General features: G+C 36.6%; 1 protein-coding gene across 2 annotated transcripts in view; it reads left to right on the top strand.

The window, feature by feature from the left end:
* GNB1 (G protein subunit beta 1) overlaps positions 1-20,391 on the top strand; it is a 46,164-nt gene that overhangs the window by 11,856 nt on the left and 13,917 nt on the right. For both annotated transcript variants that reach the window (XM_076356403.1, XM_076356402.1), the window contains exons 2-6: positions 8,218-8,280; positions 9,727-9,778; positions 17,034-17,141; positions 17,803-17,841; positions 19,577-19,683. In XM_076356403.1, the coding sequence (XP_076212518.1) occupies positions 17,085-17,141; positions 17,803-17,841; positions 19,577-19,683 (203 nt within the window). In that variant the 5' untranslated portion in view covers positions 8,218-8,280; positions 9,727-9,778; positions 17,034-17,084. The remainder of the gene's footprint in view (positions 1-8,217; positions 8,281-9,726; positions 9,779-17,033; positions 17,142-17,802; positions 17,842-19,576; positions 19,684-20,391) is intronic.

The following is a 20,391-nucleotide window of genomic DNA, read 5'->3' as shown; positions in this document are numbered from 1 at the left end:
GCCTGTCTCTAAGATGGGGTACCTTTGTTGCTTCTATTGGATTTTTATTATTTTTATAAAAGCTTAATACTGTGAAGCTTGCTTACTTTCTCAGAGTCGTTCTAAGTCAGAGCACAAAAAAGAATCCTTGTTACTGAAGTACTCTCAGGATTCAATCTTAGCAATGAAAGGCATTTTGGGTGGAACTCTTGATCTGTGTGGTAATGCACAATTCAGATTTGATAGAATATAAATTATCTTGCTGCTTCTGGAAACATGATGTGTTTTTCATTAGTGTTTTGAGGGCCTTAGTGCAGTGAGACATGTAAGCATGGTGAGTATCTCAATTAAAGTCTGTGTCTACATGCATGAATGAGAGGGATGTTTTTCAGAAGCAAAATTGTCTGTAAAAGACCACCTTATATCTGTAAATGTCTCCCTTAGCTCAAGAATAAGGGTATGTTGATTTGATTGGCTATTTCTTCTAATTTTAAATGGTTTGACTTTTAAGGATGTAAAAAGTAGTATTGCTAAATGTAGCATTCTGAAAGTTAGTTGTATTTTTTAAATGGATGTAAATAGGAAGCAGCTGATTCTCCTTTGACTCAGTCGACTCTACTAGCTGGCATATGTAGAAGGAAATGGATGATTCAGCTTCTGTTGATAAAATAGTTGAGCTGAAATTTATGGAAATACAAAATACAATAATAGGAATTTCTACTCATTTTCTATGCTTATGCATGTACACAGTCTTACTGATTTTTTTATTAGTATTTTTCATGTCTAATTTTGCTATTTTTGTTTTTTGTTTCTGTTTTTTGTACTGTAAGTAAGTGACCACATAGCCCATTTCCTCCTCTAATATAAATATTGTGGTGAAGATTTTAATGTACCTACTGATGTCACTATAATGGTAATATCTAAAACAATACATAATTTTTAACAAGGTTGAGAAGATCATGCCAATACAGATGTGTTGGCAAACAGAGCTGAGAGAAATATCACTCAGACTTTTGGAAAATACTTGTTCTTCTCTTACACTTTAACACTCAGTCAGTGGCAGTTGATCCACCTGACGGATTTTATTGTAATCTTCGGGATTTTGGTAACAGGAGGTGGTGTAATCACCTGCCTCTGCGCCAGGTTTTGCATCTAGCCGTTCATTTGCTTGTGAATTCAGTGCAATATGATCCATTCACATGCTGTGCTCTCCTCAGCATCTACTGAATTATTTGGGGAGAGCTTGAACAGAACATCGTCATGATAAAGAAATACATCAGTCTTCACGAGGACTTCTTGAACATATTTAAATCACAGAAAATTAACTGAAGACCTACTGGAAAATCGGTATACCCAAAAGTGACTTTTAAAAAACAATCTTTGGAAACTTCATGAGAATTGACAATAATTATGTTTCTTAATAGGATTGCAACCTACTATAGGCATGTTCTTAAATTGTGAATTACAAACTTATTTTGATACCTGAAGAAATGTGTTTCTAATGTTGACTTTTACTAAAAAGAAACAAGTATACATATTTACATGTGTAATGTGTTTTCATGCTATGTCATGATTCTGTCACTGATTTGTTACACTGGGATGATGTGTAAACTGGTCCTACAACAGCGTGCTTCCATTTCTAGCTTCTAGGAGAAAATGTACTGTTTATAGCTTGCATTCTGAACTGCCCAAAACCTGCCATCTATAGATTCAGCTGATCTAGATGAGAGATTACACATTTTCTGAAAAGATAATATCCTGGTACTGTAGCATTACTTTAGGTCCCCTCGAGAAGAAATAATGGATTTCTTGTTTTGTTTCTGGGTTTGTCTTTTTTTTTTTTGCATTATTTTGTTTAACTTCTATGCAAACACATTGCTGATAACGCTTCACATGCCAGACAACCTTTCTATACCTGACTGATTTGTGCTATAGTTTTACTCTTGGTCTTTTCCTCTCTTGCCTCCTTAACACTTCTAAATCCAAACTATGAAACTTTTCTCATTATTAGCAGCTTTCCAGATAGCTCCTGCTATGCATGTTTTTTTCCCTCTTAAGTAAATCTCTTAAGCATTCCTGATGCTAAAGGGCTTATGTCAAAAACTGTATTTCCTCAAAAAATTACAAAAGGTAACTTCAGCACAATTCCAAGGAGATATAAATAATTACTGTGATTTTAAAAAAATTAAATAAATTGGAAGGAACAATGGTATCTGGACAAATGGCACAAAGCCTAATTGATTCTTATTAGTGGGCCTGAGAAAGTAACTAAAACCTTTTTGATTTGTCTGTAGCAGTTAAAGTGCAAAGTGGTGGTTTTTTGGTTTTTTAGCCTAGTAAGACCTGATTTTTGTTTCTGCAGCTCATGAATAGTTAGTTGTGTGTTACCGAGAAGGTGTTTGGATCCAGCAATATTTGGTTACATATTCTTACCTTTGTAGCTACTTCTCTTTTCATGGCAATAATATTAATTCTAAACAGTGAGAAATATGGTGTGTGCCAGTGGCATTAGCATTAAAGTAGGACTGTGATATCCCTGTTGTGCATGTGCTCTGCCCTGTTTAGGTAAACAGAGATTCTGGTCAGTTTACAAATGAAGTGAAAATGCCAGTAAAAACTGGAGGTTAATGATAAGAGAGTTGAAGGAAGCAATGAAAGATGACAGAACAACTCTTCATTTACTATAAGGCTCTGCAAATAGAAGCATCTAGTAATAAATGCTTAGTCATTTCTGTGTTGGTTAATTAATAGTAATATATTCTCCTTCAATGTTGCCTGGGTTTTGTTTTTCAGTCTGAAGGGAGACGTCTAGTAGTATGTGACAACAAAATTGCTTGGTTTTGGACAAGGGAATACTTTATTAAATGATGATTTTCAGTAACTTATTTTTCTGATAAATGTAGCTAGAAATTTATGCACAAGCAGGTTCTAAGTTTTCCTTACTTTTTTTTTTTTTAATTGTAAGATCAGGAAAAAAGACAGCCAAAAACATCACTGGCCAGTTTGATAAAATTGATGCAGTTTATTGATAGATGTGTTGCTTTTCTGAAGGAGTAATTACATATAGATAATTTTGAACAAAGGAATAAAACCTAGAGTATTGGCTTTTGACATTCTTAATAAATAAAAATTTGTTGAAAACTGATACTAAATATCAGTAATTTTATTCTTAAAATAAGTTAGCTTCCTATGCCCGCCACTTATCAGGAAGTGTTAGAATGCTCTTAAATGTTAATTTCTTTCAGAGCAAGGCAGAAGAGAAGAGATGTAGTTAGGAAATCTTTTGACTTGGGTCACTAATTTAGCAACAGTTATTAATACTCATGAACTACTTCAAAGATCTCCTAAGACCCCTCTTTTTAAAAAGTGTGATTTTGAGCATTTGGCTTTAGGCATCTGTTAAACTTGTAATAATCAGTTCGTTGTTTTTTTTTACATAAATTCTTAATTCTAGGTACAGCAGAGTTGTTTTTTTTTTTTCATAACACACATAGCTTGCAGATGCATTTAGAAAGGATTAATGAAGTGACCTGTCACAGTCCAGATTTTTATGCTTAAATATTGCATCAGTATGATTTTTTTTAAAATGTAGGTCATGGGATTAGCATCAGGAAATGTGAGTATTTTGGCAACATAGGGATGCTGTCTTCCATGAAGACAGCTTGAGTTTGTTCACTGTTGGTGGCAGGAGAAAGGCTACTTCACTACAGAGCTGTTTATTGCAAGTGTGTGTCCCTGCCATGATCTTAAGCATTGTTGTCTGCTGATTAGTATTCTATTTTGAGAAAGTGGTAAACTATCCAAAAGGTTTATTTTCAAATACTTGTTAAACATAGGGAGTGATGAGTCCTCAGGTCTTAGAAATCTAGGCATGCAAGCAAAAGCTGATGGATTATGCAAAGCAGATATAACTAGAGTTTGGTGGTTTTCAGTAGATGTTGTATTGCTTTACTGTGTGGTAATCATCTCTGGCATATTGAGGAATTTGCACGTAGAAGTTAACTTTTTTTTGTGAATTATTCTTATTCTGTAACATTTTTGGGGGAGACAAAAATGCAGTGTTTCTCTGAGACAGCAATTCAAATTTGGGACTTGGAATGTGAAACTGTCTTACTGAATTCTGGCTTTGCAAGGTCTTGCAAGGTTTCCAGATTTGCTAGTATCTGGCTTCTCCCCTGAATTTTCTGGAATAACAGCTTAATTTTTTTTTTCTTTTTTTCTGAGTACTAGTGGCTATTTATGGTGGATGGGGTTTTTTTTTGTTTGTGGGTTTCTGAAGTGCTAAGACTGCTGTCCTCACTGCTTAGTTGAAAGCAGTTTGATGGAAGGCCATGTTGACAGGTCAGAAGCTGTTTCATGGTAGACCTGTTATGCCTGGATTTTCCAGTTTTATGTGCTGTTTTGTGTGAATAAGGTCACAGGATGAAGAATGTAGCCAGAACTTTGGAAGGACCCCAGAACTGACCTTTGTTCTTTAGCCGGCAATATTCCTGTGTTCTATGCAGCTATGAGAATTTTTTTCCTAATGCAGTCTTCTAGATACTTCAAGCAGAGTACAAAATGTGCACGAATTTCTTCAGGAGGAAAGCATTTCCAGATTTCTACTACTAGAAATGGCGGGGGGGAAGGACATGTCACTTGTAATCTTAAAGATCATAGCTCCTATAATAGGGCTGCAACTTCATACTGTTAAGTCATGAGCGGAGCTTGAATGTATTTTCCTCACAATCTTGTGCATGGGAAACAGGTGAAGGATTTAATTTACCAGAAAAACTCGTCTTCAGACAGAGCAAACACAACAAAACTAATTTTTTAGAATCTTGCATTACCAGGTATTCTGCAGGGGTTTTTATGCACAAAATCTCTTAAGTATTAACATCAGTGCCCCTTGTAGAAAGCTGCCTAGTTAAAATGGGACCTGTAATTCAAGAATTGAGCTATATGTAATAATGAGGCATTTGTGCAATCGGTTCATTCAGTTACAGGTATCTTTAGCTTATGTAATTATTAGTTTGTACTTGCATGCTATATTGAAAATGGAAATTTGTTAGCTCTTTAACCAGCTAAGGTAACTGTTGCATAATGAACATTAACACTTATAACCTGATATTCGCTTGTTTTGTGTGTACTTCACACTAATATATGGAGAAATGTCTACTGAGCATGACTGCTTCAGCTGGAAACTTGGCAATTCTTCAACACAAGAAGGCAATACCTCCCACAGAAATGGTCCAGCCATGCTAGCCTTTGACTACAGAAGTGTTTTCAGTAAGTTTTCGAAGGAGTTGTACAATCTAGCGTTGTCCCTGCTAGGGTAATCTGTTTTGCAAACCTGTTAGTAAGGTACTGCTTGCTTTTCAAAGCTTATGTGCTTGGAAATTATAGGCACAGCAGATGATTTCCAGAAAGAAGACATCAAATAAATGAGAAGGGGCTGTATCCATTCACTTGAGCATATTTAGATTTATGAATTTGTAATTATTTTATACTTCTATAGGTTGTCCTTCAAAGCTGCTCTTGTAGGAGGTGACAGCAAAGACTAGGCTTTCTGGAATACAGATCTGTACTCAACAAGAAAAGTCTGAACTAGAATTAGCTCTTGGTGGAGCACATACACATGCAGATACCAAAACATCCTTCAAGTTTCCAGCTGTCTAATAGAACTGTTTATGTTGATAGTTAGGACCAAGCCATCAAACTGAGGATAGTTTTTTTGTGTTTTTTTGTTGTTGTTTGTTTGGTTTTTTTATACAGAATAGTCTTGAAGCATAGCTTTAAATTTCAGACTTCTAATTACTGTTGCCTGGCGGCATAATGGGAATTTCATGTTGTTGGCAGTGATTTGGAAAGGACATGTAATCTCTTGGGCATTAAGATACTGTTCTGTGATAATAATCAGCTAGGTAGACTGTAAGAAATAATTTTAATAAACTAACTTGCAATTTCCAGTTTCACAGACATTATCTCTACGACGTGGTTGGCATGTTATAGTGGTGCTAAGTGTTGGGTACCTGAACAGAAGCATCTGCATGCTAAATTAGTGACTGCCTACCTACATACAGCTGTCCTTGCTGGGTGTAGGATGCATCCCGTTCAGATGGGTGCATGTTGATAAGGAAGATATACCAGAGCAGGAAAGTAACTTCATTTGAAACTGTTGATTTACCTTAATAGTAATATTGATGTTTGCTAGTAGGTTGGTGTTTTTGGGTTTTTTTTTTCGCTCCAGTGAAATCATCGCTGGTTGAGTGCCTTGGATAAAACAACCTTCTGTGCCACTCTTGCAGGAGGATGTGTTATACAAGAAACTTTTAAAATTCAAGTGGTGTAATGGTCATGGAAAATAGTTTTTAGTAGTGTTGACTGATATCTGTTTTAAACTACGTTGATAAAGCCACTCAAAATACATGTCTATACAGAAGATAGCACATGTTGATAAAATCCCCCTCTGAGCCTTCTTCAGGCTGAGCGTGTCTTTCGGCCTCTCCTCATACGAGAGATGCTCCAGTCCCTTAATCATCTTCAAGGCCCTTTGCTGGACTCTCTCTGGTAGCTCTATGTCTGTCTTGTACTGGGGAGCCTGGAACTGGACACAGTGCTCCAAATGTGGCCTCACCAGTGCTGGGTAGAGGGGAAGGATCACCTCCCTTGACCTGCAGGCAGTGCTCTTCCCAGTGCAGCGCTGGATGCTGTTGGCTGTCTTTGCCACGAGGGAGCATTGTCGGCTCAAGTTCAGCTCGCAGTCAGCCAGGACCCCCAAAACATGAAGTGGTGTGCCTCTCTTGGGGACTGGTTTGGGGTGGGACCCCTCTTGCAGCTGTGCTGGAGATCTCCCTGCTAAAGAGGAATTGGTATTATCTGTGCTCTGTCCATGTTCCTACAGCAAGGGCAGCTGTTATGAAGCCTGGTCAAACCTTGTCCCAGGGGCTGAGCCAAACCCTCGGTGGGCAGGTGTCTTGTCTGATGTGCTGTGCCTGGCCTTGCATCAGGTTATGTAGGACTTGATGGTGTGTTTTAAGAAGCTGGAACACTTTTGCTGCAGTTCAAACATTGGCCTTCAGCATCTAGTCAATATATGTGTAAAGCAATCTTAAGAAGCTGTGCAGATGGAATTAACATACAGAATATTTGGGTTTTAAGTCTCATTGAATCCATAGGTCAAGAAGAAAAACATATTTGTGCAGCTAATGGCTTTGGAGAGGGCTACAGTGAATGTATTTCATCTTAGGAAGCTGCTTAATTTTGGGGGGTTATTCAGATTTGCTATGATGTTAAAGTAAAATACTTCTAAATGATTTCCCTACTCTTCAAAATCCCTTTTCTTCCTTTCTTCCCTCTTTTCTTCCCTGCTTTCCCCAACCTTGTGAAAAAAGTTGTAGTCTTTTCTGCAGAAGAGCCTTCTTCATGTGAAGACTTGTATTCTGGTGGATGTTAGAGTTGAGATAAATTTTTAGGCTGGGTTGTCACCTTAGTGTAACTACTTCAGTATCTTTAAAGAAAAAAGACTATTAGGCTGACAGCAGTTAGTGAGTATGTGTAATAGGCAAGTTTTACCCAGAAACAATGATAATGATGCTTTTGCCTTCTGGAGTTACTCTATTGTTTTTTATTCCAAACTGCTGTGCTGCTTTACTTGGAGCAGAAGGCTGTGGGGACACTGAGTACACCAACCATGTGTAGGGCTGGCTAACCTCCAGGTGCTTTGGTGTAATGGTTTAACCACTTGAACCATGCTTAAAGTATTCTGTGGTACTTTTTGTTCTCTCCTGTTTTAGAAACCCCAGTTCTTGATGTTGAGAACCTCAAGCTCTCAGCTAAGCAGGGTTGTAAGGGCTGATTAAGGCAGAGTGTATGAAGCTTGTTACAAGAACTCTTTCTTTGCTGAACCAGTACTGTGGTGCGATGAATGAGCCTGTAATTTTCATGTTGCTTTTACCAGGCTACATTTTAGCTAAAAATGGAAGCTTGTGGTAATGCAGATCTTTTTTTCTTCAGTAGCTTGTCTACTTTTATTCCTAAATGAGCTCCATTTTTAATGTAGAATTGAAAATATCTCAGTTGCCAGGATTGCATTCTGCAGGCATCACAGGATGCTTTCAGCATACCTAACTGAAAACTTAACCTGGTTTGAAAAATAAACTAAACTTTGTGGAAAAGTTTGCTGTTATGCTTCCTTACTCTTCTTGCAGGCTGGTTAAAGTAGCTTTTTTGTTTTGTTTTTGTTTTTCTTTTTTGCAGAAGGCATATGAAATCTGCAACACCTCTCCTGCATTAATGAGGGTGCAGCACAGGACAATAATGGTGTGTGTTTTGGCCTTTGCTATTGTGTATTCTGTGTGCTGTTAGTGTTCCAGCATAATTTTACTTGTTTACATTTCAGGTAATTCTTTCAGAATTTCATTAGAATTCATTATCTCTGCAGTGTGGGCAAATTTTTCTGTCAAGACTTCTGAAAGTTGAATATAGTTGATCTTTTTTCAGAACTTAAAATGGTCATGTCGTGTGTTTGTGTCTTTGGGGGGGGGGGGGGGGTGGAGTTTGGCCTCTAAGTGTGAGTTACTGTTTTATGTCTAAAAGTGTGTTGTTCTGGCAGTAACAAACAAAACTGCTTACACTATGATAGTTTCATAATCACGGTATTAAACTGTTCATCTATAAATGAGCTTGGATGAGGATGACCCATATTCTAAGTAGCTTAACCTCTGTACCAGACACTGAAGTGGTTTGTAAATTTTCCAGCTAATAGTGAACTGTGAAATCAGAAAGACGCATTACATGTAAGCATTTCAGTTTAAAGTATATGAAGTTGTAGACTGGCTTTCTGATTTATGATTATTTTGCTTCAGTACATTCTTGCTTTGTGTTTAGAATAATCTTCCACTGTCCTGATGCAGCGGCTTTGAAGATGTTACACGCAGGTGTCCATTGACATCACCCATAGCCCTTGTCTTGCTGTGTGATAGAGACAGATCACAGATGTTTTGAATGTATAAGCGGTTGTCAATGTTTCAAATCTTGGGGTGAACTATAATTATTACTTTGTGCTGCCAGAGGAAAAAATTGCTCTGAAATTTCTTACAAGAAATTTTTTCACCTTGCTACAAAGCCAATTTGTATGTTAAATCATTACAGTCTTCCAGACTGCAAGTGTGTGTTACTTAATGTGTCAATTTTTACTTTTTTACTTTTTAATATCTTTAGTGATTAGAAGTCATAACTCTTCTAGAAGAGTGCTGTGCTCTCACTTGAGCTCATTAGTAGGAGGTTTATGTAACTTCTTTTGATAAAATAGATATCTTGATATTTAACTGTGCTTAGAAAGCAAGCATACCTCAGGAACAGTATTGAGAAGAAATAATTTCATTGCTTTGAAAATGCAGATTTGGGGGGGGCACTTTGTAGTGCAGTGAAAATTAGTCTTGTATGAGTGAGACAATGTTTTGTTACAATCCTAAACTCTCTAATGGTATGGACTTCTGTATCACTAGGGGAGGAGAATTAATGATCTGAGGATTGCAAGAGTTTTCTTGGAAAAATAATGTTAAAAGCTTCTTGACATGAGCAAGTCTTTTGGGCATTGCTTTAATAATACTAACAACCATTTCCTTCATGAAGACAAGCTGGCTGTTTAAGTTAGCTAACAAAAAATAGTCTGTGCTTTGATAGTATTTTAATTTCTGCTAGATTTGTTAAGAAATTGGTGTTATTTCTTGATAACTGTACTAATTCTGTTTTGTTTTTTTCCAGAATTTACATGTTTGACAGCAGAAGTTGGCTTTCTACTGTAGTGAGAGAAAATGTAAGTAGAGAAATAAGGTAATTTCTTTTTTCTAGTGCTTGAGAAAATCATACTATTTTTAAAAAGTGGCTAACTTCAGGTTTTTAGTTGTTAATCTGTGCAAGCCTGAAGTACCTGTTTTCTACTTTAGCATGTGTATTCTTATGTCAACAGGAAGGATTTTAAAATGGCCAGGAAACCTGCTAAATAATAGATGTTAGTGCCTGCCTTCTTTCAGAGGTGGAACTGTCAAAGCAGAGGGAGACCATAGATGAAACTGTTTCATCTCAGTGGGGCAGGGAACTGTAATAAATAAAATGATGAGAACAGTTATTCTCTAATGAATGAAAAATTACTTATCTGCCATGTTTGACAAAAGAAGGCCAAATTTCTTTTGAGCGAAGCGGCTCTTGTTAGAATGCTCTTTTCAATGTGTCAGTATTATTTAAACAGAAACTAGAAGCTTCAGAGTTTACATTCTGTGTCATCATAATTATTACTAATATTCTTGGAACAGTGAAACCTTCATTACCTTCCAGACTATAACTACAAATGTTTCTGCCTCTTGTGAAGTCCCTTAGTCTATGAGGAACATTACTAGTTAGCCATGTGCTGTGTAGAAGGTATTTCCTCAGTTAAATTTCTTTCAATTACTAGATATCTACCTGTTTTTCAAAAAGCAAGGAGCAAGCCAGCCCTGTCTCTTTCTCTAAACCTGTCTTCTGAGGTGTTGTCTAATTAGTTACCTTGGTCAACCCTAGACACCTCCAGTATTCTTTTTTGGAGGAGCTGAAACTGAACACAGTGTTCCCTGTGTAGACAATCCATTGCTTTTACTCAGTGGCATTATGATATTTTCAGTATTTTCTGTCCTATTTTCTATACAACCTTTTGTTTTAACCAGTGCTGGGTATTAAGCCAATGTCTTTGAGCTATTCAGTGCATCTTCTACAGGTGGTTTTTTTTTTCCCCTTCAAATAAAGTTTGTATCACAGAAGCTTGTGTGATTCTGTACATTTGTTATGTTGTGTTCCTGTATACCTTTTCTATGATGTCTAACTTCTAAAATTAGCTATACTTTTTTTTGGTGATCACTGTTCTCTGGAGATGTGTGTACTTCAGGATCAGAAGGCACCCCTGAATTTTTTTGTCTTCTATTTTGTATCATGTAAATGGGGGAGAGGACACCTCAAATTTGTTCCACAAGCAATTCTGATTTTACTTACTGTGTTTTCTATTGAATGTAAGTCAAATAGGAATCAATATATACTTCCGATTAAATTACAAAAACCCCTCAGCTTTTCAAAGTCAATCCACTGTTAGTTCCAATGATGTCAAAATATTGGAACTAACAGTAGATTGTGTGCAATTCCTTTGTCATTGTGAAAATGTACAAGCTGCTGTGCATATTGCTAATAGGATTTATGGTATCTAATAGATTAGCACAGCTTCATTTAATCAGATGACCTGCTATGAGACTGTCTGGTAGGCATAACATGAACTCATTATTAAGGCTGTAAAGTTTTGGCTCTGTTTTTGCAAATGATGTGTTTTGCTTTTCTTCTGGCTGTTACGTACACACTAGTGATGCGTATTAGCAGGAAAGATGTTGAAGGAACAAATACCAGGCAGGCTATTCATTTGGGAGAAAGGTGATTTGGCTAACCTTCTTATGAAATTACTGTACTTGAGTAATATTCTAACAACATAAATTTAAACCTTCTGTGTTACCAGACTTTGCATCAACAATGGCTTGGTGGGATTACTTTACTTGTTGGTAGTAGTAATGTGTAGTAAAAATACCTTGTAGCAAACGAAGTTTGGCCATCAAGGGATAGAAGTTCTAAATATTTGACTTAATGATAGCTGTGATTTCAAATCTGTGTTCTTTTAATCTGTAGAGATTATTCACAGGACAGGCTATTTAGGAGAGGATGGGTGACTCCATCCTTTTTTATTCTTTTTTTTATAGGAATGGTGTGAGAAAATGAGATAATGAAGTGTTTAGTAAGCATTGCCTCATTGCTGTTACCAGGTAGTTTTAGAGAGGAATCATATGTAACCCAAGAACACATGTTCGGATGACTTGTATTCAACTCTTCCCATTTCTCTTATAATGTAGGCAAGCATCAGTCCACATATAAATGTGATGGTATTAATGCTACCTTGGTTTCAGTAACTGGACTTAATTAGATAAACAGCTTGAGCTCTGGAAAGGACATTAAAGTTGTAACAATGAAATGAGTGAATTTGAGTTCTTCCTTAGCCTTTAAATTGTTCTGTCACTGTTTTCTGAGTAGGGAGCTTTACCTTTAAATTTGTATTATTATACTGGGATCCTGAGCATATCTCCATTTGCAGGAAGTATGTGGAAGTTTTGTAGATTTCATAGGGCTTTCTATTCAGTTCAAAGGTTCTGTGCAGAGTCGTTCAACATATAATTGACTGCCTGGACATATATAACTTTCCTCTTACATAGGAATATAGTTCATGTAGCTTAGAGAAAAACAAATCTAGAAGTTGTTACTTTGAGATGAGTGACATGATAAATCCTTTTGACATAGTTGAATTGTGAAGTTTTATCATATATGGAAATCAACAAATTAGGTGAAGTCAATACTTGATTTTCCTGTGTGGGAAACAGAGGAACAAAGTGACTCTTCTATGGGTAACTTGTAAGAAGAGATTAGAGACTTGGGTCATTTGGAGTAGTGAAGAATAGTAAACTACCTTGCAAGTACACACATTGTTGTCCCTAGCAAGAAGAGAATTATCTACAAGGTATACTTGTCAACAAGATTAGGGGGAATTAGGCTTAGGGCAGAGGCACTTAAGCACTTCAGCCTCTGGAAAGGTCTGGAGTGAGTTCAGCAAAGTGAATGTATTACTCTTGAGAAGCCTGCCTTCAAGAACACAGTAACATATTCAAAAGAAAGTGAGGTAAGCATGAGTTTGCCTGCTATCTATTTCTTCACAGCTATGGTGATAATTTGGAAAAAAGGAGCGTGGAACTTGAGTAGTGACTTTTTGCATGAGGCTTGCTTGATTTAGAAATTTAGTAACTTCCTTCAAGGCCCCAGAAATCAGCATCATCTGTATCAAGCTTACAGTTTCTCCTAGAAACCTTCTTTTAAAATGGGGTTAAATGCCTTCAGAACATGCTGAGAAACAAAAATATATTATTGCATGATATTCAATTGTGCTAGTTTGCGATGAGCATAAATCATATATTGAACAGTCTCTATTTGTTACTTCTGTGTCTGTAATACAAATAAATCTGTATAAAAATTTCCCATGTATCAAGAGTGAGAAAAGATAAAAATATTTGTTTTCCCATACATTTTCCTGACCTTACCTGTTGTTCTTGCTCTTTCAAAGATTTTTTTTTTTTAATGCTAGATACTAGCAGGCTCTGCTGATTTACATTATAGCTGAAAAGTACACAAGAGGATGGAACCCTTTTTTCCCCCCATGGATTTAATATTTCTGCCATAAATTTAATTGCCTAAGACTTAGTGTAAAAGAAATAGAGGAATAGCCAAGTTGGTTGGCTGGTTGTCCCATAAATTTTACAGTCCTCTTCAGAGAACTCCTATATTTTAATGCCCTTGGCTTCATTAGGATTTTTGTTTCCTGAGTGTTAGTGAGTTCAGTCATGTTGGCAGGAATTGGAACTTCCTGTTGATGTTGAAACAACAAAGACTACAAAGGGAATGTGGAAATCTGTTTTAAACAATTCCTATGGATGCTGTCAGAAATGCAGTTCAGAGTTTAGAGTTGTTTGGAATGCAGAAGGGCTAACTTGTAACTCTAAAAGTGTATCTAACTTCAAGATATGAACTTATCATAGATCTATTACAGATGGGAAAGACATCAAGGGTTGTATGCATTCAGCTACTAACTGTCATGCAGCAAATATTGAAACATGAGTCTTGCCTAGCAAGTGACTGAAGGTCAAGATCCATAGAAGCTGCTTTAACAATAGTAGTTAAGTTCCTTGAAATCCTTGCTACCTGTGATAATGGAGACGGTACCTTGCATGTAGGTATAAAGGTTTCTGTAGTGTTGGTAAACCATTTTGAAGTTGTTCATTAAAAGGAAGCTTTCCTTAAAATGTTAGTGAGTGAGTGTCTTGATGTGGAGTTCACAAATAAAAGCATTTCAGGAGCTTAGCTGCACAGTAGGTAGGGCAGGTTAAGTATATGCATGTTTGACTAACTGTAAGGTAAAGTGCATTTATGAAATGACACTGAAGGTTGGGTTCTGTTGGTGTGTTTAGATAATTCTTACAGATTGTGAAGGAGCTTGGGTTGTTCTGCCCCTGTGTAAAGTGGGACTTGGAAGAGAATGGAGGCAAAGTGCTGAGGCAGAGTACTGTCTTGAATTTGATGTGAGAGTTTCTTCTGTAACAAAAGTATACATATAGTTACTGTGCTAGGCCTTTCAAAGTGTAATGGAGGTTTATTTGTGTGAAGACAGACATGTACGTGCTAGTTAAGCTATGATATCCCATCAACTGGGGAATGAGACTTAGGTCCCTTCAGCTTCTTATATGGCTGCTTCTGTGTTACTGCAGAAGACACTCGACCCTATTGGGCTGCTTCATCTGGCTTTGTTATTTGCAGTAGTACCCTTCAGTGCATGCTATATTAAGCAATAAGGCACAAGCATGAAATAAGCTTGTATGATTTGTTTGTGTATGCAAATAATCCAGAATGAAACTACAGGGTTCAGTTTCTGTGAACTTTCTCAATATGACTTTTTTCCTGGGTTTAGTGTTCATCTCCTTAGGCCTCTTCCTGTTCCATACAAAGAAGTCTTATTTCATTTAAATGTGAGAGAATTCTATTGCATAGTGCACAAATTCTGGCAGAAATAAATTGGCACTATTTTAAGCTGTATGTTACAAGAGAACTTATCTCCTTGACTGACATTAGATTATTCATCCTATTATATTTTTAAATAAAGCTGCATGTAAATCCTCAATGTAGTTACCTGTAACTCTACAGCTGGAATTCTGGTGCCCTAAATCTTTATCTTAATCCCGTCGTTGAGTTGCTGTGACCTTGAGTAGAACGTTTAAGTTTTGGATCGTAATTTCTTTCTCTGAAATAGGAATGATACCACCTCTAAATTCTTTGTACTCTGCCTGGAGATGTTGGTATTTGCTTAGTGGGAAATGGGCTTATGTAATAACTTAGAGAATGGCAGAAATAGGATTGGATATAAAAAAGCTAAAAGACCTGAAAATTTGCAGTTTATTCTTAAGAACAGTCTCTAGAGTTTCTTAATTCCTTTATGACAAGAGTAGTGCATACTATTTCACAATGTGTGTGGAACTACACAGGAGCTGTAGACAGTGACAACTGCATGCTAAAAACTGTAGAGAGACCCAACCACAGTGTTTTGTCTTAAATGTAGAATGAACAAAACATCTTGAGAAACAAAAGAGCATTCAAAAGAAAAGAAGGTTGTTATAAGATCATAAAACACTCTTGATGGGTTTTGTTTTAACTGGATTTTGGACTAAGCTGAACAAGCAATCTTAAAGGGGCTTAAAGATGACCCTGGAACCAGAAGAGAGAAAGAAGAGACCTAGTTTCACAATGAAGTGAAATGGCTTTGAAGTTGTGTGAATGGAGGTTTAGAGGCAAAAGCTAACTAAAATTCCTTTTCTAAAATATTCTGGGTTTCAGAGAAGAGTATAAATTGATGATGTGACAAGATCTGACATTTGTTCTTTGAGGTCCTCAGTTTGGAATACTAGCTACTATGCACAGAACTCTGAGATAAGTCTGGTTGTGTGGGATAGTAATATTTAGGGAAAGTTAAAGTCTTAATAACTCTTTTGAAACTTCTTTTCTTTTGACAGTGATATTTCCTCTGTTGCTTTAATTTGCCTTTACAATATGTTTTCTGTTACTGTGACCGGATAAAAATTTGGAAGTTATCCTCATCTTTCTCCTTGGGAAGGGCTTTAGGAAAAAAACAAAACCCGCATGTTTGCAAAGATAAATAAGCTGATTAAATCTTAACAGAATAATATGTAAAGCTGCTAGCAAAGCATTTGCTTTATTTAATAGTAAAGGGTCAATTCTGGCTAATAAAATGTTCTAAAAACACTCTACCAGTGTTTATTTGTAAACTCCAGGTGCTCTATGTAGCATTTGAAAATGGAACCAATTATCTTGTTCTGTAGTAGAAGATAAACTTCATCAGCATGTTTCTTCAGCATCTTACATTGATATCAAGCTGCAGAGATTTTAAAACAAAAAGTTTAAGAACAGCTGAGTTTTAGGTATGGAATGCTAGTGAAAATGCCAACAATATCTTTCTGGAACAGTGACTTTTAAAGATAAGTTGTATGCTTAATGGAAAATATCTATATGCTTATTATATTGGAAAACAGTCCAACAGTTGAAGAATGCTATAGGCAATAGTTGAGGGTGTTCAGTGATAGTTATGTTTTATTGAGCCTCTATCTTGCTGGCTACAGAGTACAGCAGACAGAGGGATATATGTTACTAATTTGATGCTTATTGATGCTAGGAAAATAGTCTTAGAGGGGGAAAATGTCTGTGGGCAGCGGTTTCTCAAACTCCTCCCCTCAACCTAAGATTCAAAAAAATACTAGTTTTATTCTGACAACACGCTAATGTTAGAATCCATTCTGGAAATCTCAGGGAGACATTTAGCAATTAACAAGTAAAATCCTGAACAACATTTGTGAGTCATCTCATTTTACCCAGATATCAGAACAACATTTCTCATAGCTGCTGTGTTACAGATAGCGTTCATAATAGGTCTTTTTACAGCATTTTGCAAGTGCTTGTGTCAGTCTGGAAATACTTAAGGTGCTTATTCTTTGATAGGAGGATTCCTTACTCTATTCTTAAGACCTAGAGAGAAGTTCTGTCTTTCATGTCTAACGTTAGTGTTATCTGCTGGTTCACTCTTGGGAAATTTGAGTTTATACAAAACTGAATCAGAAAAACACTAATGAAAAAAACGCAGAAAAAGAGGCCTGGAGGAAAGGAATAAGTCCAAATTATATTTTATTTACTGTGGCTGGAAAAAAGCTAAGCACGTTCGTGTGTGGTAACACTTTATTCTGAAGAGATTTCAGAGAAATATTTTCACCTGTGTTCCAGTACTTATAAACCAATCTGCCTGCTTTTTTTCAAGTGCTGTTTGAGATGATTGAAAGGACTTGTCTACTCCTGTAATTTCAAGCTATGACTTCTACTAAGTCTCATTATTATCACCTGTCTTTCAGATTTCTGGTTGTTTCAGAGGTGGCAGTGAAGCACACCTTTAGCACAGGAAAATGAGCGAGCTTGACCAGTTACGCCAGGAGGCTGAGCAACTGAAAAACCAAATCAGAGTATGTATTGCCTCAGTGGATCTTGAAACCACAGTACAGATGAATGGTCATTTGTGTGCCTTGAGGAGAACAGAGATGGACAGAAACGATGCATTAAGTTAAATGTTTTCACAAGGTCAAAGTTAATGTTGTGGATGTTTAGAAAGGACAAGCACATGTAGCTGCTTTAGGAAATTACTTTTTGGTCTTTAATATTGCTTAGAAAATAATAGTTGCACAAAATGGATTAGATCAAAATTAATGTTTACTGAAGTTTTTCGGAGCCAGACCACAACCAATATTAAGCAACCTCCTGCTTAAAATAAGGTCAGCTATAAGGTTATTCAGGGCCTTGTCCAGTTAGGTCTTGAAAACCTCCAAGGATGGAGACTTCACAGCCTGTCTTGACAAGTAGTTCCATTGCTTGACTGTCTTTGTGGTAAAAATTGTGTTACCTTTCTCTCAAAAGAAGAAGAAAATTTTGAAGTTAAATGCTCAATGTGTTTTGACAGCAGACCGCATGTTATGTTTGTGCTGCAGTTAGGATGGGTCCTCTCTGGATGACAAGCAGAAATGCTTTCTGAACCTTGTTTTGAGAGTGCTTGATCAACTTGACAAAACAGAGATAGAGTATAAAGAAATGTACGGAACTTCTCATTTCTCTAACTTTCTTCTGTTGCAGGATGCTAGGAAAGCATGTGCGGATGCCACCCTGGCTCAGGTAAGCATTTAAGAGTTTAACATGAATTATGAAAATTTGTCTCCTTTACAAAAAGAAACTATGGTGTGAGAAGGTAAGTGCAAGTGAATCTTTTTTCCCTCCTTTATAATTTTTTTTATTTATTTTGCCTTTAGGTGGTTTCTTCCAGAAATAAGTACGTTGTTTATGTTTGTCCAGTTTCTGAGAGTGGTAGCCTTGAGCACTAGTTTCTTTAAGAAGTGACTCAGGGCATGTCTCTACTGATTAATGGAAAATAATGTAGGGGAGCCCCAGTGTTCTGCTGCAGATATGGTAGTAATACAGTTGCATTAGAGTGATAATCTGAACCATAAGACCTGCTGAAGTTAACCTACTTACTAATTTCCATACGATGCTGCACTTACGTCTGAACTGCTTCTGAACCTGAGCTAATAGCTTTGCATCTTGCTGTACTGTCACATTTTGATCCTATTGGCTTGGCTTCAGTCAACATAAACTTGGGGAAAGGGAAATCTGTACTCTGTAGTACATCTCATGGAGATACGGTGGATTTTTTTCTAGAAATGTGGTAGGAATTTAGACTGAAACAGATTATTATGGCATTGGAAGAGGTGGCAAGCCTTTGCTTTTATTTTTCTAGATATGTCATGAATCAGTTTACTCTTGTCAGCTACTTCAGTCCACTTGCTTGAATGTTGACTATTAATCCTGTGTGTCTGATTTAAGATAGTTGGTACAGTAGTGATTGATGTCAGTTTATTAATTTAAAACATCACTAAAATATCAAGTAAAAAGGTAATACCAACATTTATTTGAGTGTACATATCTTGTGATCTCATTTTATGTGAGGCACAATGTTGGGTATTTTCCAAGATGAAAGTATCGGGGGGGAAGCTTCAGTGTTAGTTAATACGAGAGATGTCCACCATGAAAGGAGTTTTATGCCAGGGAAACATTCTTATCTGTTCATCTGAGTCCTAAGCTGTGTTGATAGCCTTTGAAGAGAAGCAGAGATCTTTGGTCAAATGCACTTGCTAAAGAATTTTGTAACATGGAGACGAGAAGTATGCAGACATTATCCATAAAATAAACTTACAAACTCTTGGATTTGTGATGTATACTACTTACAATACTGAAAATGTGTTGTGCTGTCTTGTTTTTTTTTTAAACTGGTACTTCTCTCCAGACTGGAGAACTTACTTCTATTAAATTTAACAGCATAAGGACAGCTACTTACTTCCTCACTTATTCCAAGGACTACTTTTATCTTCAGGAAGTTAAATAAATCGGGAATATGATGAATTTAATAATCCTATACTTGGAAGGGAAGGCCGTTTGGATCTGAAAGAGTTATTCATCTTTTAAAAGTGGAGACATGTTTAAAGCCTGATATACTTCCCCACACCCACCCTTCTGGAAAAAAAAAGTTAGTCTACAGCATTTATCTGTACAGGAGTAGAAAACCCAGATCAAAGGTCTGAAATCCTAGAAGTCTTAAGATATGAGCTAAACAAAGTAATTTCTGAGAGTCTTTATAAATACAATAGAGAGGCTGCTTTCTTCATTTGATGAAGACATATTATGTAAAATGATACAACTTTTGATTAGGCAATTTTTAAAAACTCAGTCAATATTTGAAATGTGGGACTTTCTTTGGTCTGCATTGGAATGCTCATTTAAATGTAATTGTGTACGATGTGTTACTTTTGGAACTATGAAGTGAAAAATTCAGTGTATTACACCATTCCTATTTCAGATCACAGCCAATATTGACCCAGTGGGGAGAATTCAAATGCGCACTAGAAGAACACTCCGGGGACACCTGGCTAAAATTTATGCAATGCACTGGGGGACTGATTCCAGGTGGGTGCTAGTAATACAAAATCAGATCACTTGGCTTCACTGTTCTTTGGAAAGCTGAGTGCACAGGACTCTGTTATTTTCCTGTTCCTGCCACTAGGAACCACTAATTCCAAGAGAACTCAGATAACCAAGAGAATTCAGAAACACTTAATATCACTTTTTTCCTCCTGATGTCCATGTTTTTGTCATCCAAATCTAAATTTGGTGCCAAAATACCAGCCTTCATCTACTTGCCTGAAAAATGTAGTTGTGGTACCACATGAATTCTGAGGAACTGTGGAGATAGAGTGGATTTCATTATCGGTTGTCTCTTTTCCTTAAATGCTTCCTGTTAACTACTGATGTTCAGTTAGAGAGAAACTAAATGATACTAGTATCAGCTACTTTCATTCTCTTTTCTTTACAAGAATTTTAAGGCACGCTAATGGCAGCAAATTTTCAAACTTCAGTTAAAAGAATATGTTGCTGCTACCTTGCAAGAACAGATTTAAAAAAAAAAATTCCCCGTAGGAATAGTTACAGCTAAGGAGTTTGTAAGTTACAGCTAGCCTCTTTCTATTCAGTAGAGATTTTTCAAAGGAAACTTGATGTTGTTAAAGTTACCTGCTTACCAAATTTGTGTAAACAAGCTGTGCCTCATGAAAGAACTGCATGAACTCTTGTGTGTATGCATACAGTAAATACACTAAAGCAAAATAGCCAAGTGCT

This window comes from Aptenodytes patagonicus, chromosome 19 (assembly GCF_965638725.1).
Source record: "Aptenodytes patagonicus chromosome 19, bAptPat1.pri.cur, whole genome shotgun sequence".
Classification (NCBI taxonomy): Eukaryota; Metazoa; Chordata; class Aves; order Sphenisciformes; family Spheniscidae; genus Aptenodytes; species Aptenodytes patagonicus.
This window is presented reverse-complemented; position numbering and strand designations above follow the sequence as displayed.